At 41.7% G+C, this 25,963-nt stretch overlaps 3 protein-coding genes and 1 long non-coding RNA gene across 11 annotated transcripts; 2 read left to right on the forward strand and 2 right to left on the reverse strand.

Moving 5' to 3' along the window:
- The first annotated feature begins 627 nt into the window (after window positions 1-627).
- Window positions 628-6,004, forward strand: LOC129191226 (T-cell surface glycoprotein CD3 epsilon chain-like). The gene is made up of 5 exons (XM_054794394.1): window positions 628-808; window positions 1,128-1,328; window positions 1,402-1,533; window positions 2,992-3,029; window positions 3,143-6,004. The coding sequence occupies exons 1-5, from the start codon at window positions 745-747 to the stop codon at window positions 3,206-3,208; spliced, it is 501 nt and encodes a 166-aa protein (XP_054650369.1). The 5' UTR covers window positions 628-744; the 3' UTR covers window positions 3,209-6,004.
- Window positions 6,005-7,123: 1,119 nt separating this feature from the next.
- On the reverse strand, window positions 7,124-11,077 carry LOC129190783 (T-cell surface glycoprotein CD3 gamma chain-like). 5 transcript variants are annotated; one of them, XM_054793359.1, is made up of 7 exons: window positions 10,901-11,077; window positions 10,674-10,809; window positions 10,577-10,597; window positions 10,301-10,486; window positions 8,970-9,113; window positions 7,417-7,484; window positions 7,124-7,332 (listed from the first exon to the last, which is right to left on the reverse strand). In XM_054793359.1, exons 2-7 carry the CDS (start codon window positions 10,723-10,725, stop codon window positions 7,276-7,278), a joined length of 528 nt encoding a protein of 175 aa, XP_054649334.1. In that variant the 5' UTR covers window positions 10,726-10,809; window positions 10,901-11,077; the 3' UTR covers window positions 7,124-7,275. The 5 variants fall into 5 exon arrangements, with proteins under 5 accessions (XP_054649334.1, XP_054649332.1, XP_054649333.1 ...); XM_054793357.1 differs by having other exon boundaries at window positions 10,674-10,743; window positions 10,901-11,075; XM_054793358.1 differs by having other exon boundaries at window positions 10,674-10,825; window positions 10,901-10,933.
- LOC129190784 (uncharacterized) lies at window positions 8,714-12,211 on the forward strand. The gene is made up of 4 exons (XR_008573077.1): window positions 8,714-8,739; window positions 8,945-9,240; window positions 11,402-11,544; window positions 11,646-12,211. It is a non-coding gene; the product is annotated as an uncharacterized LOC129190784 (long non-coding RNA).
- Window positions 12,212-12,535: 324 nt separating this feature from the next.
- LOC129190781 (transmembrane protein 25) lies at window positions 12,536-24,053 on the reverse strand. 4 transcript variants are annotated; one of them, XM_054793352.1, is made up of 9 exons: window positions 22,621-23,863; window positions 19,807-19,913; window positions 17,973-18,317; window positions 17,547-17,837; window positions 17,343-17,474; window positions 17,233-17,266; window positions 14,280-14,380; window positions 13,205-13,291; window positions 12,536-13,098 (listed from the first exon to the last, which is right to left on the reverse strand). In XM_054793352.1, the coding sequence occupies exons 2-9, from the start codon at window positions 19,886-19,888 to the stop codon at window positions 13,025-13,027; spliced, it is 1,146 nt and encodes a 381-aa protein (XP_054649327.1). In that variant the 5' UTR covers window positions 19,889-19,913; window positions 22,621-23,863; the 3' UTR covers window positions 12,536-13,024. The 4 variants fall into 4 exon arrangements, 3 of the variants coding, with proteins under 3 accessions (XP_054649327.1, XP_054649328.1, XP_054649329.1); XR_008573076.1 differs by lacking the exon at window positions 12,536-13,098 and adding an exon at window positions 15,628-15,703 and having other exon boundaries at window positions 13,259-13,291; window positions 22,621-23,865; XM_054793353.1 differs by lacking the exon at window positions 19,807-19,913 and having other exon boundaries at window positions 22,621-24,053.
- Window positions 24,054-25,963: the final 1,910 nt, after the last annotated feature.

A 25,963-nucleotide genomic window follows, 5' to 3' on the forward strand; every position in this document is an offset into this window, starting at 1 on the left:
TTGAATTGTTCAAGAAAACATTCAGGACGTTTTACACTGTTACAGACTCTTGTTTATGTGAAATTGTATTTTTAAGCAGTAATGCAGTAGGATGACTAAACTACCTTGGAAAAAATAAACCCAGAAGTGCTTTAATACACCGTTGAGCCACAAGAGGGCAAAACTGAGCTTTACTCGTTGTACAGGGCTAGCATCCCATCATACTGTTTATTCAAGTGCTGGGTTAAAGGCTGTAAAATACTGTAATATATATATATATATATATATATATATATATATATATATATATATATATATATATATATATATAAATAAAAGTAAATAAATAAAGACAAGGGTGATTGATGTTTGTGGCAAAGTTGAGGCTGTAAGGGGTTTTCTAACATATAAACTTCACAAAAATCATTTAGTCTAAGTACAAAACTTAAGAAAAAGATGTCTTAATATTTTTTGTCAACACAAAAATATGACTAAATAAGTTGACCTTAAGATTCATGTAATTTTTGGAGCTTGTGTGAATAAGTTAAGTCAGGTTAGTGTTTCATTCCTGAGTGCACTTCCTGTGTATGTTTTTTGTGGTTGTGTGTGCGTGCGTGTGTGTGCGTGTGTTAAACAGAGAGAGTCTGTCAGAGTGAGAGCAGCCAGGTTGGATAGCTCATTGCAAATATTCCATCACCCATACACTGTATTGATCACTGTATTGTATGTATTGTATGAATCCTAAAACATCACCTTGAGAAGAAGATGTACAACAAGGCTCTGCCCTTCATTCACCTCCTGATAATAGTTAGCGTGGAAGCTGGTCAAGGTGAGTATTTGCATGTTTTCATTGTTGTACTTGCATTCTTGTTTATGTCGCAATTGGGTTACGTTTTTATTTTGACCGGTTTTCAGTAAACTGAAAGGAAATGTTGTAATGGCTGTTACGGTAGTTTAAAAGAGAACTTGATTTGAAACTACAGCTGCATTATTAACGCACATATCAATTTAATATGTACACCAGTGTGAGACAATCAACATTCGTGTGCTGTTCTGTGGAGTGAAACGGTCACAATTGTAATGTGACTTGTGTTGAAGCGAGGAAAGAAAGCACGGAATGTGACCTCCGGTGTCGTGTGTTATTTAAGGTGGCGTATCGTTCTGGAGAGAATCGTTCACAATGACATGTCCAGGAGAAGGGCTCTGGTTCCAGGAAGGAAATAAAGTGAACGAGACCTTAAGCAAGTCTCATACAGTTCCTTATAAGATAAAGCGTAAAGGCCTTTATCATTGTGAATATGGGCCACAAGGGTCTACCACAACGTATTATTTCTATGTTGAAGGAAAGGGTAAGTCAACGCTGTCCATTTCCCGTGATCTTTGTATTCGCTGAGGTCCAACTTAACGTCCACCCTCTTCCAGGCTGCTCAGATTGTTACGAGATGGATGCAAGCGTGATGGGGCTGGTAATTGTTGCAGATGTGAGCGCAACAGCAATACTGATGATCCTAATCTACAAATGCACCAAGAAGAAAAACGTACCTGCCACAAAAGGTAAGAATTTTAATCAGGATCATTAAAAGGCAATACAGTCGTCCCTTCGCAGTTCGAATTAGGCAGCTTCACTCTGATTACGTTTTTACAAAAGTATACGAAATAGTAAATCATGCTGTTCTGTGGTTGAATATGGCCCTTTAGTTTTTTAAAAATGCATATTTTTGTAAATTGTACATATTTTTGCCTATATTCAGCATTTTCAAAATGGCTGAATAAAGTACAATACAGTACAATTAGAAGGCATTCAGAAGACCCATTCAAAGACGCTGTGAATTATATGTAGTATTCTACACTGGTCACTAGGTGTCAGTAATGTTACTGTAATGTTCAGTGAGATACACAAACTCCAGACCTCCGAACAACAGCCTTTTATTGCGGGTTTGAATTATCTCACAACAGGCACAATAATCCCTAATCGAAACACAGGCTAGTGTTGCTGCAGTAACCCACGCCAAGCTAAAAGTAAACTCTGAACCCCCGACGTCACTCAACCACGTTTATAGCAACACACACAAGCACGAGTGTTGTTTATGTCTTAAATGGCTTATTTTCTCTTATTATGTCTACTATATCGGTTAATACGAGTGTAAAGGTGACTATAGGGCTGTTAATGAATGTATGGAGGTTTCTAATAATGTTAAAAATGTTTTTAGAAGGTCGTAAACAGGTTTTCTATGCTCTTTACTACGAACATATTCCATTTATAAATAAGAAATCCTACGTTGCGGAAATTCACTTATCAAGGTCTGGTCTGGAAGCAATTAATTGCGATAAACGAGGGATTACTGAAGTGATTAAATATAAGTGACAGATAAAATTGATCTTGTTTTAAAAGAATAAAAACACAAACAAACTCCCAATAAAACGACTAAACGACTGCACAACTTGAATGTATTTTTCTTTTTATATGTCTACATTTATATATTAGAAATCTAATATCTATGTATTTGAAAAAAATAGCATATTGACCCAAATGTAAGACAACCCCTCTTTTTCAAGACACAGTATTTTTAAGACAAAATTCATCAATCACCAGTATCTTAAAATTAGCATCCTAACTCCTCTGTTTGCTAAGGGTGTGATCACTCTTGTAAAGTTTGGTGCGTTTGCTCGGCTCCTGCGGTTCATTGTGTGAACGCCATCAGCCGGGGGGAACCAAACAGGCGGACTGAGGTCGGTCTTGGTCATCTTGCAAGTCGTGCGGTACGGTTCACCTCGCTTGCGACACAGGCAGTGTGGGCAACAGCTTGTTGGTTTTCGTGTTTAAACCTCTAGACCCCCCCCCCCCCCCCCAATACAAGACAACCCGTGGTTTTCAGACTGTTTTGGAGGGGGAAACTTTTATATTTGGGTCAATACAAAACCATATGTTGTAATCTATTATCTGGCAAATTGTGCACATTTTAACCATTTTTTTCATGTGTACATAACCATATTTTTGTAATAATCTTGTAGCACTCGGCGGCCCAACGCCACCGCCTCCTGACTATGAGGTGAGTACAGGGTAGCATAATCTAAGTTCCGCAATGATGTCACCTAATATTACGCAATATCATACAATGTACTGCGACTTTCTAACACTTGTCTTGAACTCTTTTAACGCCAGGCCCTGAACATACACGCACGCTCGCAGGATGCATACTCTTTTCTCAACAACACCAAATCAAGATGAGGCGCCTTTGTTGGGTTGCAAGTTGAAACGTTGCAGCAGTGAAGACAAACAACTGCAAAAGACAGACAGAAGAACAACGGCTTGGATACACTTTGCTTTTGCTGGTTTCCTGGTATGCCGGCAGCGCAATACAGTGGAAAAGTAGATTTACTCAATCAGGTGTCACAAACAGATTTTATACTGAACTAGATTTTATACGGCAACAGCGATTTTGGATTTTTACAGAAAGACATCTTGTCACGATTACGGCTCAACTTGTTCCCACAAGAATTTCGTACTGTGTGCAGTATTGCTTCTCTGCCTATGTAACGTGTGCATGCATTGCACAATACAAGTGGCAAACTGAGATGCACTGGGCATCATGTACCGTAAATTCCTGCGTATAAGCCGTTACTTTTTTCTTAAACTTTGAACGCTATGGCTAAATTCTAATCTTGTGACATCTCCTTTAGTTCAGAACTGCTACTGAGTGTTTAAATACTGTGCCGCTCGCAAGTCTGTGAGGTAACGGTAGCTCTTCCTTTGGCAGGAGCCAATCACGAGCTATCAGTGCACTCACAACAAGCTTGGCAATCACAGGAGGTCATTACTTATAACAGTATAACAATATAAGAGTCTGACTCACGGTGTCTTCTTACTAAGAACACTAATCTCCTCACACAGCAACTTGACACTCAAAAGATATTCCTGAGAAATATACAAACAAGTACCAATGCATGTTTAAAATGAAAAAAAAAACAACTCTTCTAAAGTTTTCCCATAACGCATTGCATCTGAGTGTAACCCGCCCTGTTTCGCACCTGCCCGCACCAGGGCTCGAGACCAGACCTTCGTAATGGGAAGCGAGGGCGCTGACCACACGACTGTCTGTACTGCCTGTACTGTCGGCCGCGTGTTCAGCGCAGCTCTTAAGGCAGAGGTAGTGAGGTTTACCAACGTACACTCGCACAGCCTCACAGGCTGGCATCCGTTACATGAGCAACACATTCATTGGGGTGCTGCAGTGATGTCAGCCTCTCTCTGGGCTCCTCTGGCTCCCTCTGGTGGACAGCATTGCAGCACCATTCATCCATTTTCTATACTGCTTCTGAAATGAAATGTTTTGCTCAAATGAAATGCATTATGGGAAAACTTAAAAATGTATTTTTTTTATTAGGTGTACCTTTTGAGTGTTAAGTTGCTGTGTGATGAGTTTAGTGTTCTTTGTAAGATGACGCCGTGAGTCAGACTGTTATATGGAGTAATGACCTCCTGCAATTTCCAATGCGTTGACAAGCTTGTGAGTTTTTTCATAGCTCATAATTGGCTCCTGTCAAATAAAGAGGTGCCTGGTCCTCACGGACTCGTGCGCTCCACAATATGCCATTTTATGACAGACACATGCGGCTTATACACTGGTGTGGCTTATATATGCACAAATCTGTTTTTTCCTCTGAATTTACATTACTGGACAGACCATACAGAGAAAACACATAAAGCCAACCTTTCTGGAAGCCATTCAAGCTCCAATTTTCTTGGATTTTAAAATTGTTTTAATATAAGATAAATGGAAATAATCGCTTTCATGACCAAAAATGAGTACACAACTGTAAAATAAAACCAAATCCAACTACATACACTTTGATGCTACCTGGTAGATGCCTCGCGTACAGGAAAGGAAAGAAACAAACGTAGCTTAAACAGTCTTACCTGAAATAAAACAGAAACATACTCATCCACAACTTTGATGACTACACTGCAAGAAAGTGTAATTTAAGCAGGAATAAAAATCTGAAATGAAGGTAAAAATACTTCAATATTATTTTTTTAGGTCTAATATAAAAGTATCTTGTTAGTCTATTTTTTTTTAACCTTGATTTCAGGTATTCAGTTTTTGCCGTGCAGATGCCTGCATGTGAGCTGGTAGTCCACGTTATTTTTTTTTTTGTTTTTAATTCTTTTTTTATTATTATTTATTATTTATTATTATTAGCAATTGGTTTCTTTAGCCATATTACACTAAGCATTCGAGAGGCATTTCCAATTCCGATTAGGATTATCGTACCACTTTTCTTCCATGTTGCTGGTAACCTTGTATTTAGGAATGGCAGTTAGACAATCACTGAGCTGAAGACTCACAGGGCGCAGAGGACTCTGTGATTTTTTTTCTGTGATTTTAGAGTTGTACTTTACAAAGGTTTGATTTAGTGTTTCCGCTGTATCGTGTCAAAATCAATTAAACGCTATATTTGCCACAATTTCCATAATTTCAAGTTGCTACGCTTGTGGTGTTCGGGGATGATCCATCGCATTTAGTTACTAAACTCGTCTCTTTCAAACAACACTGGCATTATTGTAAATATTTTCTTTGTACCATCTTTGTGCCAAATCCTGCTACTTTCCCATGAGATGTAAATGATGTGTTTTTTTAACAAACATTTTGTAGCTTAAACAGCAAATGCTACTCAAACAATTAAAATTGACTTTGCTATTTCAAATAAAGCCCTGCGATTGGCTGGCGACCAGTCCAGCGTACCCCGTCTCTCGCCCAAAGTCAGCTGGGACAGGCGCCAGCATACCCCCGCAACCTTAATGAGGATAAGAGGCATAGAAAACAGATGGATGGTTATTTCAAATAAAAATAATTTATGGCTACAACATTGTTTTCCACACACAGGGGTACTGTATGATTACAGTTTGAACGAGAAAGGAAAATACTGTAAGTCTTGCACAAGAATATTTTGATTGTCACAACTGTTTCAACGTACTCTTATTTGTCTGAACATGAAGGACTGTTCAATAAATGCAGTAAATGGTTTTCTCATTCCTTTTTATGTTTGTGGCTAGAAGCATGAGCATGGCGCGTCTCGCATATGAGCGTAAGGTCAACACGTGACTCACAGTGCAACCCCAAAGCCACAGCCCATATCCGTCAAACTCCTTCACGAGCACTACTTCTATCACCTGCTTGTGCGAGGAAGCAGCGTTCTCAAAGCACATTCTTCTTCATTTATCTTGTCACCAATGCTGCACATGTGCACAAAATGAAGACGCAAGACAACAGCGCGGCCGTCCCGGAGCCGTTCATTGCTAATGAGGACGCTAACGCTGTTGCTATCTATGCCCGGCAAGACAGCCCACGCCCGTGGTTTCAGCACGGCCTAGTCCACATGAACAAGCATGTGTCTCCGCACCAGTCGTGTTTTCATAAAATCTCTGTCCACACAAAAGCGCATCGCTGGCTGTCATGTGCACTTTGGCCAATCAGAAGCCTGAAAAAGCAACGCAAGCTGCCTTGGATGTAAGTTCTTCCACCCGTGTTCATCAATCTATTGAGATAGTAGATGTACAATGATGAGTACGTTATCGTTACAATCAGCGTACACGTTGTTTTTTTGTTGTTAAGGACACAAGCCTACGTTTGCATGTGGACCAAAGGCCAAAACGTACAGAAAAATACGCATTTGAAAAATATCCGCGTTCGTGTGGACACGTCTCGGTTCAGGGCAGCTTAGGCCCCCGTCCACACTAAAACGTTTTTGGTGAATCCGCAAAAATGTTACACACGAAGAGTAGATAAATGTCAAAACAGCATCTTATGTCTCTGTGCGGACATCAAATACGCTACATTGGTAACACAATGACACCCACAATTTCTGGAGTTGGTGTTGACACCACAGGCTTGAGTTCAGACTACATAAGTTATTTTATTGAGAATTCTGCAGCAATATTCTCCTATTTTACCACGAAGATGAGCAGCAAAGCATGTTGGACGATGACTTCCAGCATACACGGCGTGTCACATCAGGCTGTCTCTATACACGTAAAACAGCCATGCAAAAGGAGTTTGTGAGATTAGGATGACTTGGACGCCGCCACATGGTTAGGTCACACATTTATTGTTCACAATAACAGAACAGGGGAAAAGAGCTTAGAAGAAGGTTGTTTATTTTGAACAATGAACTCCTCTCCGTCTTATAAGGCAATCTGCGTATTCGCGTTCATTGTGATTGCTGCCCACTGGTATCAAGGATGGATGTTTGCTTTAAGGACACACTCCATCTAGATTTGTTTGAAGCAGCAGGCAATCACTTATCAGAGAGCGTATCGTATATTTCTTTACGGCCACCTTTGGGTTTCAGAAGCTGAGGGAGGAACAGACAAAAAACATCAGTTATTCATTTTCAAAATGAGATTGCTGCATGGGGATGCTTTTGGTTTCTGTTTACCTCCTGGTAGTCATCGTTTGGGACTCGCCTGTTTGTCTCGTTTGGAATGAGGTGTTTTCTGTCAGAGCCTGCAGAGAAAAGAAAATAAGTACGCCACAGGAGTCTATGGAATATCAAAGTATTCAGCTCAGCTGCCATTGTTTAAATTTAAATCACGATGTCTTCGGAGAAATCACAATTCAACTGTATGTCCTAAACACCTAATTAACAGTCTGTTTCCTATGACCAAGTGTTAGGGCCACAGTGAAGAAGAAAAAATCGGAGATTTTGAGAATAAAGTGGTGAATTTACAAGAATAAAGTCGTACATTTACGAGAAAAAAGTCATACATTTATGAGGAAAAAGTCGTAAATTTACAACAATAAAGTCAATAAATTTACGAGAAAAAAAAAGTGAAGGTTAAGGTCAAGGTCAAATGTATTTATATAGCACGTTTCCAACAGTTAACCCACCAAAGTGCTGCACAGCAGCCAATAAAACACAAATTACACAAGACACCTGATCATGAATTGTACAACCGAGAGGTAAAAACCATAGACAAAATTAATGACAATAATAAAACAATAAAAACTATTTAAAAACAAAAATGTATGAGAAAAAAAGTAGTAATATCACGAGAATAAAGACGCCAATTTACAAAAAAGTCATAAACTTATGACATTAAGGTCAGAAATTAACGAGAATAAAGTTCTTACATTTAAAAGAAAAAAATTGTCAAATTACGAGAATAAAGTTGTAAATTTACAAGAATAAAGTCGCAAATATACGAGAAAAAAAGTCAGAAATTTACAAGAAAAAAAACGGAATATTACGAGAATAATGACAATCAAGCGATAAATTTACAAGAAAAAAAAGTTGTAACATTACGTGAACGAAGCCATAAATTTACGAGAATAAGTCGTAAATTTACGAGAAAAAAAGTAATAAATTTACAAAAAAAGACGTAAATTTACAAAAATAAAGTCGCACATTTACGAGAAAAAAAGTCTTACATTTATGACAATAAAGTCATACATTTACAAGAATAAAGTCGTAAATTTACAAGAATAAAGTCATAATATTCAGGCAAGATTTTATTTATAGCGTGTCAGCAAAACAGAGTTGAGCACAAACGGATTAGCATGTCTATCCCTTCTTACTTTACAAAAAAAGCCTTGCAAAATTACGAGAACAAAGTCATAAATTTACGACTTTATTGTCGTAACAACTTTGCAACTTTATGTTACAGGCATTGTCTGAGACAGCTACGAACAGGGGGGGCTTAAGTGACCTTTGGCCTTGGGCAAGTAAAGGGGGCGGGGTAAGGAAGGCGGAAGTGAGAAGGTAAGTTTACGAGGAAAAAGTTGTAAATTTATGATTTTATTCTCGTAATATTACGATTTTTTTTTCGTAAATTTACGACATTATTCTCGTGTATTTACGATATTATTCTCGTAAATTTACGACTTTTTTCTCAAAGTCTGAAATGATAATTTTTTTTCCAATTTAGCCCTAATACTACTTCGTAATTTCCTGTCAAAAACAAAAGGTTGAAGACAGACTGGTGTGTTTACTCTTGTGTTGAGGGGAAGTAACGCCAGCGTGAGCCTGAGATGCAACAAGATACACAGCCACTCCAAGCACGATGGTAGCCATCAACTCTCCAGCAGCCAGACCTGCTATGGAAACCACGTCAAGCTCCACGCAGTTGTCGCAGGCTGGACAAACACAAAGACAAATATCTGTGAAATGTCAATAACGAACACCTTGTGGCCATTAGAAGATTGGACTTCAGTCACCATTTTTTTTGTCATCATTGCGTTTGTACAGTTCAATTCAGGTAAGGTAAGTACCTTCCATTGGCTAATTACTGCACTTTTTTTTTTTTTGCCCGTCATCCACTATCCTTATGTGAAACATGAACACGTATGTCTTTCTCTTTTCTGTGCGTTCTGAAGATATAAAAAAGCCAGCTCGTAACTGCACGTATGGGACATACTTACTCCTCCTATAAAGTTATCTGAAAAAGTCTCCAAAAGCACCAAAAATGCTCCATTTACATATAATGTGACGTGCATATTAACCAATAATTTGTTATTATTATTATTAACAATGTTACGCCGATCAAACTACATTACTGGCCTATTGACGCTTCGCCAGAGCACACCGGCTAGCTAGCTGCCTGTAGCGCGTAAGCGTCGCCTCAGATACCACCAAAAGGTAAGGCTACAAATTCGAGATGCCGCCGCTGCTGCTATGTTTTTATTTCTGAGTTTGGGAAAGTTAACGCGAGGTGCAGACGCTTGTTTCTATGACGTTTCTACGTGAAATCAGTGCGTCGAGCAGGAAAGTTCCGGTAATGCTTAGAATGGCCAAAATACACAAAATACTGTAAGCATTACATGTTAGCATGGTTGCACCTGTTGCTGCATGGTCACAGCATGTATATAAAACCATAAAACATAAAACCATAAAACGTTTTTTGGACGTGTTTTAATAGCGGTCGTTGTAGGCGGCATAGAGTAGGTCTAACCCATTACGTGCACTACTGAGCTGTCACTTTTTATCTGTTTTAATATCTTTAAAACGCACAGAAAAGAGAAGGCCATGTGTGTTCATGTCTCATAAGGATTGTGGATGATGGGCAAAATTCCAAAAAAAGTACGGTTTTCCTTTAAATCGCAAGTACGGACTTATGAGTTGTGACAAGTTTGAACCCTATTTCAATGTTTTGGCTAAACCGTGTCACACTTAAATGCGTGTCAGTGACTGTTGCAAAGTCAGCAAATAATATGGTAAAGAAGGTCATATTTTTTTCACTAACTTTGAAACAAATTTTAAAGAAAGAAGTTTCAAGAACGGCTGGTGAGTGAAGTCCCACTCTGCTGTTGCGTGCAGAACTTACATCTGAACTTCACAAAGATTGTCTCCTGTGTTTCCTGTTGTGTAGGGTTTGCTGCATTTGTGCATATGTACTCTCCAGACTTGTCATCTTTGACTTTCAAAGGAAATGTCACAATTTCACCATTTCTCGATACAATTTTGTTGTTTCCGGTACAAACAATGGTTATCTCTCCAGAGCCATGTACCACTGTAATGCGAGGACAGAAAATCATCATATGGAATCAAACAAAATCAAAAGTCAGAAGTAGAGAGAATCACACGTTCAGATTTACGGTACCTTCAATGCACCAGACAGTCTCTGTGGAAGCATTCGGAAAGACATTCTGTATTTACTTCATTAAAACTACTGACTACATTGAGGCATTGAGACTTACCAGTCAGCGTCCAAAGCACCATCAAAGAAGACACAGCAGTGCTGCATTTCATTGTGTCGTGTGAGTTGTGCTGCAGACGGTGTGAGACGGTTTGATTACTGCCAGCAGGTAGACAACAGGAAGTCCAATCCAAACACTGTGTTCCCACCAAGCTAAGCTTAACAGTAAGCATCTAAAAGCATAAGCAACACAGTAATAGTGTATTTTTCATGTTCAAAAATACTGACCGTTAAATATAGTCTGTCGTTCTCCTCCTGTGGTTGCTTCTGTGTCTTGAACTGTGGGCGCTGGAGCAGGAAGTGAGCGTGATTGGCTCTTTTACTCCTGAAGTGTGAGCATCGTTACATTCTTTTGTACACGGAAATGTTTTCAGGTCAGAACGGCAAATTATTTTTTTGTCTCAGCCTCTCATCCACACGGCAACGGCGTTTCTGAGTGACGTGAAACGGCAGTGTGGACAAGCAATCCGCTGCTTTTTTTAAACGATGATGTCAGCAAACTCCTCCCATTCCGTGAGGAAGTGGTACATTTTTAGCTTCTTACTTTGTCCTTGTTCCCCACTCCATTTGAAACACTTTCTTATCCCGTAACCGCCGCCGAGGACCGCCAAGGTTCGGCTGCCAGCCAACTCACTCTGCACCCGACCCCGTTGGGGACCCATGTTGTCTCTTCAGGCTGTGGCCGGCGCGTCAAGGGAAAGCTTGATCCAATGGTTTTTCTCTTCACAGGGGTCTGTTGAGCCACTCTTTGTGTGGTCCCTCACCTACTGTACGACCTGTTTGTCATGGGTGACCAAATTAGCTCATAGGATCATCGAGACACGCAAACTTCTCCACAACTGCAAGGTTGTAGCTCAGGGAGGAGTGTAAAGGTGACTATAGGGGTTTTATTTCATGTCTACAGGGCTCTAATAATGGTAAAACTACAAAATTATTCCATTTATTAATATTGAATCCTTCAATCATTCCGTAGGGTGGCTGCACTCACCCTAAGAGACCCGCTGCTCCTTCACATGGAGAGGAGCCAGTTGAGGTGGCTCGGGCATCTAGTCCGGATGCCTCCCAGACGCCTCCCTGGTGAGGTGTCAGGAGAGGGCCCCAGGGCCCCCTAGGACACGCTAGAGGGATTATGTCTCACAGCTGGCCTGGGAATGCCTTGGTGTCCTCCCAGTGGAACTGGAAGAGGTGGCCGGAGACTGGGAAGTCTAGGCTTCCCTACCCGGATAAGCAGAGGAAAATGGATGGATGGCTGGATGGATGGATGGATGGACAGACTTTGAATCCTAATTTATCACGGTGGGGACCAATTAACAGCGATAAATGAGGGATGACTGCATGCCACTTACAGGGAAATTGTTTTTTTTGTTTTCTGTGTATAAAAAGGCTCATTCCAAAATTATCTTGAAAATATAAAATAAGTTAAATTACAGTGCAATAAACTACACACAAAAAAGGAGACGTTCCTTATGACTGGCATGGTTGTTTGTCCACGTGTCCTGTGCTACCCGTGACCCTACGAAGGACAAGCGTTATAGAAAATGGATGGATGTCATAACTTTCTTCAGGAACAACTCTGTCTGGTAAAACAGAGACCCACACGTGACTTTGTGCGTTCACTTTACTGATTTAATACCATGGTGTCTTGCAAAAAATGTAAAAACTTTTGTGTGTGGCTAGATGCAGGAAAGACTATCCTCCCACTGCGCAATACCACTTCCTGTTTGAACAGTAGCATCAAAAACCTCCAACCTAGAGTCAGCACCTGGTGTCTGACGCGCACACACTGCTTCAGCACTCATGCTCTCCGAACGTCCTTACACTGCAGCTTACAGCACCCCCTAGTGGAAGACAGCAGATCCACAGTTACTCTTGTCATCTTTATTCAATACTACGTAGTACAGTATACACATGTACATATGCAAGCAAATATACATTACGTGACATGTTGCATGTGCATATATAAGTACATACATACTTTGTATCAAGTCCATATTTCTCACATACAGGATAGTTGCAGGATATTCTGCAGTATGCGTTGGACAATGAATGCATTCCAGTAACAACAGCATGGAAGATAACACAGTCAGCATGGTTACAGATGGCGTGTCCAAACGCGTAGTATGTAGCAACAAACAGTAATTTAGGTGTTCACGCACGCTTTGCTGAGACATCCTATTTATGAACACCCAAGAGTTCATGTTGCAAAAAGCCACAAAAAAAATGCATGTTTGAGTTGCAGAAAGAAAACATTGTGATTGTTTGATCGAGAAATGGAGGGCGGGGACTCTTTTTGCAGTTAAATTCCATATGCATGCATATTGTATATAGCAGGTGTATTGTGTTTGAGGCCGGTCAGAGCCAGATCTCCTCACTGCTTGTGCTGTTCACCTTGTAGATGTATCCCACCATTGGATACCTTGCAAACCCTGGGAGAGATCGCACATTAGAAAGGAGAAGAATCAAATAACAACACTGCTCTTCATCTGAATTGGACGTAAACTTTCAATACTGAGCGCAACAGCATGACCCGACCTCTGGCAGCATATGCTAAAGACAGGTCTTCATCCTCTTCCTCTTTCTTCTTCTGTCCACCACTGTTTTGCTGGCTGGTGTCTCGTGCTTTAGAGAGCCATGTAGGAATAATGGCGGACATAATGGAGGACATAAAAAACGTGGAAACAAGAGACAGTGCTGAGTTTCAAGGTATTTTTCCCGGGTGCATATTCTAACACTATTCAATGAACTATCTTCAGGAGTAAGTAAAACATTGAAACAGCAAATACACTCTTGACTAAATGCTTTAAGACCAGTTGAAAAGTTGCAAGAATTTACATTTTGCATTGTTGGGTCTTAAAGAGGGTCTAAGTAGAGCTTCAAAATGCATGAACAAGAAATAGGAGTGAGACAACAACGTTTTTGAGTAAGCAATTTATTGCAAACAGCCATTAAAGTGAAATAGTCTCTAAAACAGAGACTTTAAAAGCCAAAATCCAAAAGCCAGAGGGAGCCTCCCTCTGGTGGACAGAGGCAGCCATGGCCAATGAAATGCTTTGCTGGGAAGACATGCATGATGGGAAACAATTCAAATAGTTTTTTTATTCTAAGCTTGTATTGGTACTTGTATATTTCTCACCAACCTTTTGAGTGTTAAGTTGCTGTGTGATGACTTTAGCGTTCTTTGTAAGATGACGCCGTGAGTCACACTGTTACGTTGAGCAATGACCTCCTGCCATTTCCGATGGGTTGATAAGCTCGTCGTGAGTTTTCTCATAGGTCACGATTGGCTTCTGCCAAAGAAAGACTTACCGTTTCCACACTGACTCGCGAGCGGCACAATTTTTAAATGATCAGTACTACCTCTGAAGTAAAGGAGATGTCATGCGATTAGACCTTGGCCATAAATTAGCCGCACCGCTGTACAAGCCGCAGGGTTCAAAGTTTAAGAAAAAAGTAGCGGCTTATACACCGGAAATTACGGTACGGTCTATAATTATACAGCATTAAAACATGCACACGGTGACTTACTGTTTAGTGCAAAATCAGATTCAAAATGTACCTGGATTCTCGTTCTATCATAGTTACGTCATGAATTGAGTTGAAGATTTACCTTTTTTCAAAGTGCTGAGGTCATTTAGCTGCATGTTGGAAGGCAGCGACATGTTCTCTCTCGGGATGTAAGACCGCCCTGCTTTAAGATTGGTCGAGTCACTGTGCACATAATAGAAACACACAATTTTGTTATTTCTGTTTCCGCATGGCACCGCGTGTTGTTCTCTATTCTTGTTAGAGGGCGCTGGGAGCGCACCTGCTTGTGATTTGTAATTGTCTCTGCCAAGGAGGTTATGTTATGTTTATCTGTTTGTTTGTCTGTTTATGTGTGTTCAAGATTACTTCAAAAGTTGTGAATGGATTTGGATGGAATTTTCAGGAGTCGGACGCTGAGCGCTCACTGACTTCGGTGGGGAGGCGTAGAGTGGGTTGTTCCACTGCGCGAAACTGGACGGTCGCTGTATAAATGCTGGGTTTTGCACCATACAGACACTCAGCGTCTCTGGGGGTCTATGGGGCAGTGGGCTGGCCCGGACGCTCGGCTTCTGCATGATGATTGGATCTCTGAGGCGGAATCCCTTTTTGATTGACAGTGAAATGAGTGAATTGTTGTTCTGAACTGATCCAGAGACTTTACTGATCCACAGCGAGTCTGTCCTTGTCAAAAACAACTAGCGTTGCGTTTGGCGACTCTCTTCTGTGACTCTGTGGTTTCTTCCCCCAACGAGCAGCGGCAGCTGCAGAACTTCTCCCCCCGTCACGATCACTCACACTCGGTCACACAGTTGCCTCGCGCAGCAGCTCCAGCTGCTAGCAAGCTGCACATCACGGCAGATACTAGAATTTACATATAAATAAATAAACACATTTCTGATGTAGGCCGTAAAAAAAAAATAATTCAAGGAGTTTCCCCTCCTTGAATGACCAGCAGCCGCCACTGGTTCCTGGTATTACGCTCTTGCTCGGGCACAATCCTATTTCCACCTCCCATGGTGAGTTTATGTTAGCCCCAGCTATGCCTACTAGTCTACTTAGTTATTTTGGTACATATCGATTATATTGATTACACCAGAGCAATTGTGGGGTCACGCTACATGCAGTCTTAGCAGAACATAAACTCTGCTCTCCTACCATGTGCTTTCTGTCTCAGGACAACTGCTGTGTTTGCTGGTATTAAGATATTACAGCGGAACCTTGGTTAGCGCCATGAATTCGTTCCAGAAGGTCAGACTCTGAGTCAAACTTTCCCATATGAAATAATGTAAATGCAATTAATCCTTGCCAGAAAGCCAAAAATGTTAACACAAAACAGGTTTTTATAGTTTTACAATTATAGTTTTGCATGAAGAAACCAATTCTAAATGCATGTAAATACGTATAAAAGATGAATAAAAGGTTACTTTTACCTTCACTGAAGACGTGATTCTTGACGGGACTGAAAACAGGAAGGTGGTGGCGGTTAATCTCGCTGTCCCATCGTGTCTTTGGGAAGGTAAAAGTAACGTTAAATGTTCATTTATCCCTTTCATTCATCATTTACAATTGTTTTATGCATGTAAAATTATAAAAAAAAGTGTTTTTGAGAGTCAACCGCTGATGACATTATAGACAGGGCAATGTAACTCTCGGTTTCAGTCGCCATTTTGTTTAGCTAGCTAATAGGATGCTAACAGGGAAGGACATTTAGTGATTAAAAAAATACATTAAGAACACAGTTATTAATACACGCAGTTATTAATACACGCAGTGTATTAATAACACGACAAGACGCGCGCAAACCGTACGCTAATCGGAGATTGCACACAAACCGAGGCAAAATCGTGGCATAAATATTCGATGTCAACCAAAAAACACACTAACCGAGGTTCCACTGTATTTAAAAAAAAAAATAAATCCTTTAAGCTACATTTTGTGGGGTGTTGTGGAAGTGATAGATTTGCAACGTATTTACAGTATACGTCTTTTACATTTTTTTGTGCGTGAGGCAAACAGAGGTGATGACGCAACTCCCCAAACCCCCACTACTGCATTTCACTTCAGCTATTTTAAGCCATAAAAACGGCCACAAGGTGGCAGAAGTCCATTTGATACGAGCTCGGCAGAGATCATGTGGATGGAAAAAAAACACACACACGACAGGAAGGAGGAAGTGAGAGAGCGTGGAGGAGTGTAGCCTGCGTTGTAGGGACATTTTAACATGTGCACATGCATACACGCATGCGCACACATGCACACACACATAGTTCAGTCCAAATGTGAAAATTGTAAATAGTTCATGGTCTTATATTTTTAAATAAAATGTTATTTTGATGTAAAACAACCCCTTTATGGTTGTTTACGTATTAGAGCTGTCACAACAGCAACAAATATTTGTGTCAAAGTGATGGTGATGCTTGATGCTTCACAAAAAGCTGTTTTTCTCCCTTTTCTAGTCAGGAACGAGACGGGACGAGAGTCGACGAGAGACGAGAGTCTAATCTTTCTTTTGGTAGGTTCCATGTTTATAAAGCCATAGAACACAGCACTCTGTGTGTCTTGAAAATCAGTCAAAATCATCTAAAATGCTGAAGGGGTTGTCTTTTAAAAATGTCTGGGACTGAATGAGTTAACATACCTTACAATCACATGATACAGTCAATGACTAAATGGAATTTATTTGTCATTTTTGCAAAAATCCCAAACTTTTGTCCATAACTTGCAGCCACCAAAAGGAAAATCCGTCATTTGTTTACTAAAAATAAGAATTCATCAATCATTGATTTTTTTGCAGGTTCCTGTTGGTGTCAAGTAAGTGTGGCAAAACTGAATTATTTTTTTAATGCCAGGGACATAAATTCTTCCATAGTTGGATGATCATCCGTATACTTAATGGAGTTTGAGGTCAATGGTGTCGACACTTTGTCATATTACTATTAAACATCCTCAATCGTCTTGATCTACTCTACAAACGTTGACATTTATCACCATTTGAGTAACGAAAAAGGCTGACCGGGAACAAACACGTGATTTACCTTTTCTTGGTCATCACAATCTCCACTGAATCGTCTGTAACACAAAACAAAACAACTTGACATACTTTCCGATTTGTTGTTACGCACACACAAGGGGACTCGTTTCTCACCGATGGACTTGCTTTTTGTTTTTTGCATGAGGCAGAGGACCATCAGGCTGAGGATGAGAAGGGCCATGAAGGCCATTGCCCCTCCAGTAACGATTCCCAGCATCGGCACTTCCACACGAGACTGGAGGAACTCTGAAGGAGAGACAGTAAGTCTGTGGTAAACTCCAGCTTTTAAAATATGCTCTCAGTTCTCAGCCCTGCGACCTGCCAGTGTGAGGTTGCTTTGCGCCGTGCCAACGCTGTTGCTGGCGTTCAGCGAGATATTCCCCGATAGGCTGCTGAGTGTGACTTTCAACGTGTGATTGGTCAGCCAGGGGTAGCTATGCGAGTCAAGGAGGAGGATGTCTGAAGTATTGGCCACCAGCTGGCCGGACTGGTCCACGAAGGCAAAGGTGGCAGGCGGGTTAGACTGAACCAGAGCAAAGAGGACTAAGATAAGGCCGGGGTCTGAGGTTTCACTGTAGTGTGCGCTGACCCTGAGGATCTCCGGCTGAACTAGAAGGCAGAGCAGAGGGATGACTCAGAAAATATATCGCAGACATTTTACAACAAATCCAGTTGCAATATGCATGCTGTCTTCCACAGTTCACGCCAAACCCCTTCACATAGTTTTGTCATACTGGCACTCACACTGGACGTTGAGAGTGACCGTGGCGTTGTAGCTCTCTCCAGACTTGGGGTCCATCGCCACACACACTAACTCCCTGTCCCATTTTCTGGCCTGCAGGGAGAATGAGCTGTTGCTCTGATTGGCTCCTGATCTCCTCACCACAGAGTCTTTATGGGACGTCACCACCCCACCACCTTTTGGAGAGAGCGCCCTCTGCTGCTCCCCGTTCAGGTACCAGGTCAGCAAGGGTGGGGACTGGGGGTCCCAGCCGTCTGACTGACAGCGGAACTTGTGTGTCATGTTTTCTCTTAATGTTACCGCTGCCCGATGATGTCCATCAATTTTGGGGGCGGGTTCGATAGCACCTGTGGGAACAGGAAGTAGAGTGTTGGGTACTGAATTCATAACTCAAGAAGGAGTAAAAGAAAGGTCAAATAATGGATGGCTGAAGGAGTTTACAATGTTAATCAATGCTTTTCTAACTTCTACTACACACCTTCTCTGGCCAACATCTATTGCTACAGACATAAGTCGTACAACTTCCCACCATAAAACTGCTTCTCAGAATTCTTGTCTTTCTTCCAAAGTGCTCCCTCGCTCTGTCGGTTCACCTTTCACGGATTTGCTGAATTTTTTTAGTGCTTTTTTTTTTAAATTACAGCGTATGAACGCTCTTACAGGCCGAGCCTGGCCCTTTAAGAATAACTGCATTGTGGGAAGTTGAGTGTCTCTCTCTCTCTCTCTCTCTCTCTCTCTCTCTCTCTCTCTCTCTCTTCCCTCGCTCACCTGTCTACACCACCCATTGTTTTCTGCATCCTGATTGGCTGCAGACCATTGTCAATCAATCTCCTTCGTGCCGTCCTGCGTGTCTCCTGTGTCATCACTAGCTAGCTAGCTAGCTTGCTTGCAAATTAATCTTCGGTTCGAAGGAGGAGGACTGCAGCAATGTGTTTTAACAAGGATACAAAAGTGCTACAGTGCGGCGGAACGGCGCCAGGACGAAAAGGCACGAACACAGGAGAAAAATACACGTGAGTGACTTCATAATTTCATGTGTCCTTCCTGTAGGTTGATCACTAAAATTCAAACAAAGCCTTGAACTTCATTGAGAGTGTTTAAACAAGAGAGTATAAAGTGTGTGTGTGTGTGGGGGGGGGGGTTTACAGCCTTAAAACATATATAATCATTGTGAAAACATGAAGATGGCTACTTTGTGGATTTCACTTACTGTGGGCTATTTTGGGAACCCGTCCCCCGTAATAAACGAGGGAACGCTGTATAATGTTTTTTCTGGACTCTTCATTACAATTCATTGTTGGTGCATTTCCTGCCGTGAAAATACAGTATAATAATCTTAAATCATTAAATGAATGAATGAAATCAACAAAAATCGAACAATTTATCTAAATGCACAAAAAAATACCAACAATAACTTAAGAAGAAAGTCACTTCTCGCCATGGGGTAGCTCTAACGTTAAAATACTGTACATGAACACATTATCAACGTCCATCCATTTTCTATAACGCATGTCCTCACTCGGGTCGCAGGTATGCTGGAGCCTATCCCAGGTGTCTTCGGGCGGGAGGTGGGTTATGTTTAACAATTTAGAATCAATCAATCAATGTAGAATCCAGAAGGGAAATACAGTTGTGCACCACTCACCATTACCTGGAATGACAACAGCTAGCTAGCACTGCACAACGCCACTGAAAGTCTAAACTACGACTTATTTTAACAATCACGGACGGTAAGGTCACATACGACGACAGTCAAGTTACAGGAGTAGAGTCATTTATTACTGTTGCTCACTTATACTCATTCAGTTTGCTTTGCTAAGTGACAGCAATGTTTACCTGCACAGGAGAAGGCCAGTGTCTGCAGAAACACGACAGCCCGACAGCCACATGACCGCCATCTCTTGCACACATCGCCCATACTATCCCAGCATGCACACGTCTACCTGCAGGGAGATGACCGTTTCATTAAATACAGACTCCTGCACAGTGCAGAGCAAAAGATATCCATCCATCCATTTTGTAGACCGCTTGTCTGAGTCACGTGTGAGCTGATACGTGTTTGCTTTGTCTTCAATACAAAGCCTTGTGTTATTGTGTGTTGGTGTCAACGTTTCACCTTTTTCTCATTGTGTCTTTTGCTCTATTTTTACCATCTCATTTGATTTTGTTTCAGTGATGCAATGACAAATGAGCCACGGCCTGCGGATGGCCCCCCGAGTTGCACTTTGGCCATCACTGCCCTTCGTCGGGGTCGGGCTCTGTGAGCGTACTACATCTCGGCTTGTTGGCTCAGTGTCGTGGGTGAGCGATGGTGAGGAGAGAGAGACTGGTCAATGCAACGCAGCCCTAATGAGCCGCAGCTCGAAGATTTTTTTTGGATGCGCACGTCTATGGAGTTATATTTGTGCCTTCATTTCCAGGTAGCAAAGGCAGACATTCAGCCATGTACAGTATAACTACGGATGTCCGCACAGGCACGTCGCTGCGCTCTGTCACTCACTCTCGCTCCCTCACTTAACTGCTACGTACTTTTGCGGCGAGGCGATCCTCCGGGTTCCTGGCGGGAGCTTGCCGGTTGCATGCCTGGAGGGTTGCGGGGCGTACGGGCGTGTTCTGCGGTCAAAACGCGTACCTGTTGGTCACTCTCCGGGAGGGGAGGGCACTGATGTAATAATACTTTTTTTTCTGATATTCTCGCGATCGACCGGCAAAGTCTCAAAGATCGACCAGTTGCTTGCCATCGACGGGTTGGTGAACCCTGGTCTATGTTACTTCCCTGTTAGTGCCCCCTGGGGAGTTAGGAATTGTTTACCCCATCACCATAAGTCGTACAAAGAGTTTTGTGACCAGTTTTGGCAGATCTGCACCGCAAATGCTCTGATCTCCTGAAAACGTCAAACACGGTCAGATAAACTCTGTGTTCCCAACTTATTGCTCAGTTGTGACACCTCCAACTGACTGGCCAGCAACCCCACAAAGACTAAAAAAGTCAACAGAATTGGTCGTTTTGCTGTGATTTCATTATTTGCGCTCGTCATAATTGAACTAATTCCCAGATACATTAGACCTGGGGTGTCCAAACTTTTTCCACTGAGGGCCACAAATGAAAGGAGGCAAAGGCCACTTAAACCAACACATAGAGATGTGCAAAGAAGATCTGTAGCTTAAGAAAAAGACTGCATTTCAGCTTTTTTAATAAAGGTGAAATGCTACTAAAAATGATTTTTTTTGTTTATTCTTGTAAAATTGCAACTTTTGTTCTTCATTCGATTATGACTTTTGTTCTTAATATTTTGACTTTATTCCTGTAAAATTACGTCTGTTTTTTCCATTTCTGTTTTTTTAAATTTCCCAACTACAGTCAAACCTGTCTTAGCGGCCACCTGTATAGAACGGCCACCTGCCTGTAGCGGCCACTGAAAGATCCCCCTGCGTGTTATAGACCCTGTGTATAGCGGTCACCTGTCTAACACGGCCAGTGGCCACCCATTTTGTATCCCTTGGTCAATATCTGACTACATATAGCGGCCAAAATGCCGACTCAAGCAGAAGCTTCATGCACGAAAAAGTTTGGTTTTTTTAATCAATGAAGCCGTCGTGTGTAGACTTTAATTACTGAGTCGTAGCTCAGTCACAATCATTCACAAGATCCACACAAACTGTCAGTTGTTCCACATAAAAAAAAAGCCGCCTTCTTTGGAGCTTGTTGCAGACAGTGACACCGTTTATTTCCTGGTGTGAGACAATGTGCACTGGTCAATACTGTAATGCCGCTTGTTGTGGGGAAGGAGAGACTCACGTCGTCGATGCACTTTAATGGCTTTATTAACAGCCGTTTATTAACCTACAATAATAGTTCTTTACAACTTTTATTCGCAGTCCCACAGTGCCCTCTAATGGTCAACATTCAAAATGGCCGTCAACCTGTCTACAACGGCCACCTGCCTGTAGCGGCCACTTTTGCCGTCTCCCCTTAGTGGCCGCTATAGACAGGTTTGACTTATTTCATTTCAGCTTCCCTCTTTTTCTTTTTAAATTCTAACTTTATAACTTTACACCTTTTTAAAAAATGTATTTTTTCTTTATTTCAATTTCAATTGCATCATGAAAGGGATAACTTAAAACACACCAACTTCCTGATATGCCACTTCTATATTACACAGAACAGGAGTACAACGTTTTAAACACACGCAGAAGTCTGAAAAGTTGGAAATGTATCATGCGGGGGCTTTAAATCTCTTTAAATTCTAAGCATAACAGATTGGTTTTAGCATGAAATAGTTTGGACACCCCTGATTTGATGACGGCATCACTTCTGAATTCATGCAATGCATACACGTGCTGATCTCCTCCTCCTCCCAAAAAAACCCAAACTATTTCTAGTTGAACTGATGCGAATGTGCATTCAGGATTGCGGTTGCTGTGGTTGCAGTTGGAGAACAGCATTCGTGTCACCAAGGACGCACTCGTCCTAAGCCTGTGATGATGAGCGAGGAAATGATCATCACCCAGCAGGCCTCGTGCAGGCGACGCTTGCAAGGCCGCAAGGACTACAAAAGGTCCACGAGGCTGCATGCATGCTAATACAGATGCTTGTGCTGAGTGCATTTCAACCCCGAATCGTCCATCACACTCATCACGCGGTGTTACCTCAGCCCTTTGTGCAGACGCTGCTGTGATTCAGCCTGCTCGATCTCCATGGCAGCAGAGGAGTGAAGGATCGTGATGAGAGTCAGCCTTTCTGACTCAGTAGCTTTCCCATCTGTGTCCACACACACACACACACACACACACAAGGTTCTCTGCAGGATACGGCACCTCCAGTAGCAGCATTCACTCACTGGTAAAGCCAGCTGACTCAGGCAGTCATTGAGAGGAGAGTGGGAGGGAGAGAGAAGGGGAGGTAGCATCCGAGAGGATGAGAGAATGAAGGGAAGACAGATAGAAAATGCAAAGGATGCCAAGACAGGACACAGTGAAGAAGGATTGGACTGTGGTGGAGACGACAGCAAATTGAATATCTTCTAATCTTATTCTTAGCCATCAGCAGACACACGTTAAAGATGCACACAACTGGGCTCACGTTTTCTGAGCTCCATTATTTTAGACTATGGAGTTTCTGCGGTGCAGCTGAACAGACAGAAGCAGCCGCACACAGAGCACTGCAGCCAAATAACATAGAAGAGTGCGTAGAACAAATCTGATCAACATGTTCCATGAATTTCATTGTAAATTGTAAAGAGACTACAATATGCGGACACGGTATTTCTTCTACTAAACACTGACTTTAAAACACGTACCTCCATGACGTCCAGCACAGTGCAGTGCAAGGAATCAAGAGGTGGCATCGGCTGGCATCCAGGTGCGAACAGGCAGAAATGGAGGGCAGACAAAGCTCTGGAGGCGGTTGAGTCACGACTGAGGTAGAAGGCACTGGTGCGGTCCATAGCCACAGGGTGTGCAGGAACTGGCGACTTTCCGGCAACACGGTGGAAAAGGCCAAAGGCAGAGCACAACATCTCGTTCAGGAGGAAGTGCTGGAAGGTGTGGAGGAAGAACAAGCGAGCAGGATAGTGGGAATGGGGCAACAAGGAGAATGTTTAGCAACAAAAGATCACTTGGTGCAATATCTGGAAAGCAGACTTCAATCACGTCAGATTTTTAGTTCAGGCTGTTAGAACGTCCCATAAAGTCCAGTCAACCTCCATGTCTGGGGGACTACATAGACACCATCCTGTCTCCCGTGTCCAGCATGGGGATCCTCTCAGCAGCTTTCCAAAAGCCCTTGGAGATGTGCACTACTATTTAGATGCTTAGGTTGTTAACAGCTGCAAAAGGTTGCTAACAGCGTCGTGACAGCCACCAACACCATCAAGGGCCACCGCAAGCCAAAGACCATCACTTTCAAAAGCCCAACACTCAACCACGGATGAAGTCTGGCCTTCTCATCTCCGCCACTGACTGACAACTGGAATTCCCAGCCAGGACGTCTACGCGGCTCTGACCAGACTTGATCATCATGTCCGATTCCACCAAGCCGTTCATCATTGTGAAGCTCAAAGGACCCCAAAGCGCACGCAGGAGATCGTAAACACGTTTTCTATGCCATAACTACGAAAATAGTCCATTCATAAACGAGGAATCCTATCTTGCAGAAATTCACTAATCACAGTCAGGTCTTTTTTTAATGTGAAAAAGACACTTTGTTTATATCCTTTTAAAGGCAAAATCACAAAATCGTTCAAGGATCTTGAACAATTTCAAGTAAAAGGTATCGGTAGTACTGGCCTTGTACTTACTTGGTATTCAATCAATACCAAAATTTGCAGTATCGCCCAACCGTAATATTTATATACCAGCACATTTTATTCACTCTATCACATTTAGCAGATTTTTGCACATTTTCATGAAATTACTGTCTTTGTAGCTCCTTCTTAAGAGAGAAGTTTGAAAGTTGTGTGCAATTAAAGTGTCAGTCAGGTTTAAGTTTTTACTTAAGTAAGTAATGGACTTAATGTCCAAACTTTTTCCACTGGGGGCCACATACTGAAAAATGAAAGGATGCAAGGACCACTTTGATATTTTGTAACGCAACACATACAGGTATAGATATGCTAGGAAATTGTATTTTCATTTTATTTTGTAAAAAAACTGCATCCCAGCTTTGTTATACAAGTGAAGTGTATTAGTATGAACTACGCTCTTTGTTCTTTTCCCCCCATTTTTGCTGCTGTTTTTATTTTATTTAAGTGTAGTCTTTATATAGATTTTTCCCCCAACCTAACGTTCCAAAAACTACAACTTTATTTTGTTGTATTCTACAAATTGTTGCCTTCTACAAAATTGGTATATTTTTTCTTTAATATTTCACCTCTATGCTACTAAAGTGACATTATTTTTCCTCGTATTATTCGCTAAATCTTGTGAAATTGCGACTTTTTTGTGTTAATATTTAGACTTCATTCTCATAAAATTACAGCTGTTTTTCCCATTTATGCTGTTTGTTATTTTCCAACCTGAAGTCTTCTCGTAATTATGACTGACATTTTGACTTTATTCGCACCGTAATTAAAAAATGTTTTTCATGTCAATTACCAAAAATCTTCTGTCCTTTAATATTTCAACTTTGATGCCAAACTGACGGCCCGACCACCGGGCGCTCACCTGCGAGGCCCTCCAGGGTGAGGCCCCGGTATCCCACGTCCGGGCGAGGTGCGGTCTCTCTTCTCGTGTTTGTTCATAGGTTCTTCTGAATCACTCTTGGTCTGGCCCGTCATCCCGGACAACATGGCTCCTAGGATGGTTCGGACACTCAAACCCCTCCACCACAACAAGGTGGTGATTCATGGAGTAACGTTTTATTGGTTTTGCTCAACACCTGAGAAAGACTTAAGACTTAATGAAGGTCATTCTCTTCCAACGTTAGCTTAACACCGTTTACTTTCCAGTGTACGCCCTGCAATGACTAAAAGTCGCACAAAGACACAGAAATTCAGAGTTTTAAATTATTTATTTATATATATATGTATATATATATATATTTATTCATCTTTGTTTGGTTGATATTCTTTTAATCATTGTTGTTGCACTTAAGTATTTTTGTAGTCAACAAAAATGAAAATGAAAAACAAAAGGCAAAAATGATGACATAACTGAGTGGAGCAGAGAGCTGGATTGCTGAGAAGGAAAAGCTGAGATGAAGAGTAGACATACACACGGACGCACGCACGCATACGTACATTCATACAAGGTCATCATCTAGGATCCAAAAACAGAAAAGGAGAAGAGTAGGATCAGTCTGGTGTGTGAAGCAGCTCTCTCCTCCCCACTCTGCTTGAATCATGTGCAATCCTCACCATTTGGCCGCCAAGCCACTTCCTGTTCCAGCCAAACTGCTTTCATGTCACGTCCGACTTGCATCGTCCTCCATTCCAATTGTCTCCTCTCTCTCAAATGTTTTGACTTGATGCAAACATTGAAAAGCAGCTTAGTC

Source organism: Dunckerocampus dactyliophorus, chromosome 12 (assembly GCF_027744805.1).
Source record: "Dunckerocampus dactyliophorus isolate RoL2022-P2 chromosome 12, RoL_Ddac_1.1, whole genome shotgun sequence".
NCBI lineage: Eukaryota > Metazoa > Chordata > Actinopteri > Syngnathiformes > Syngnathidae > Dunckerocampus > Dunckerocampus dactyliophorus.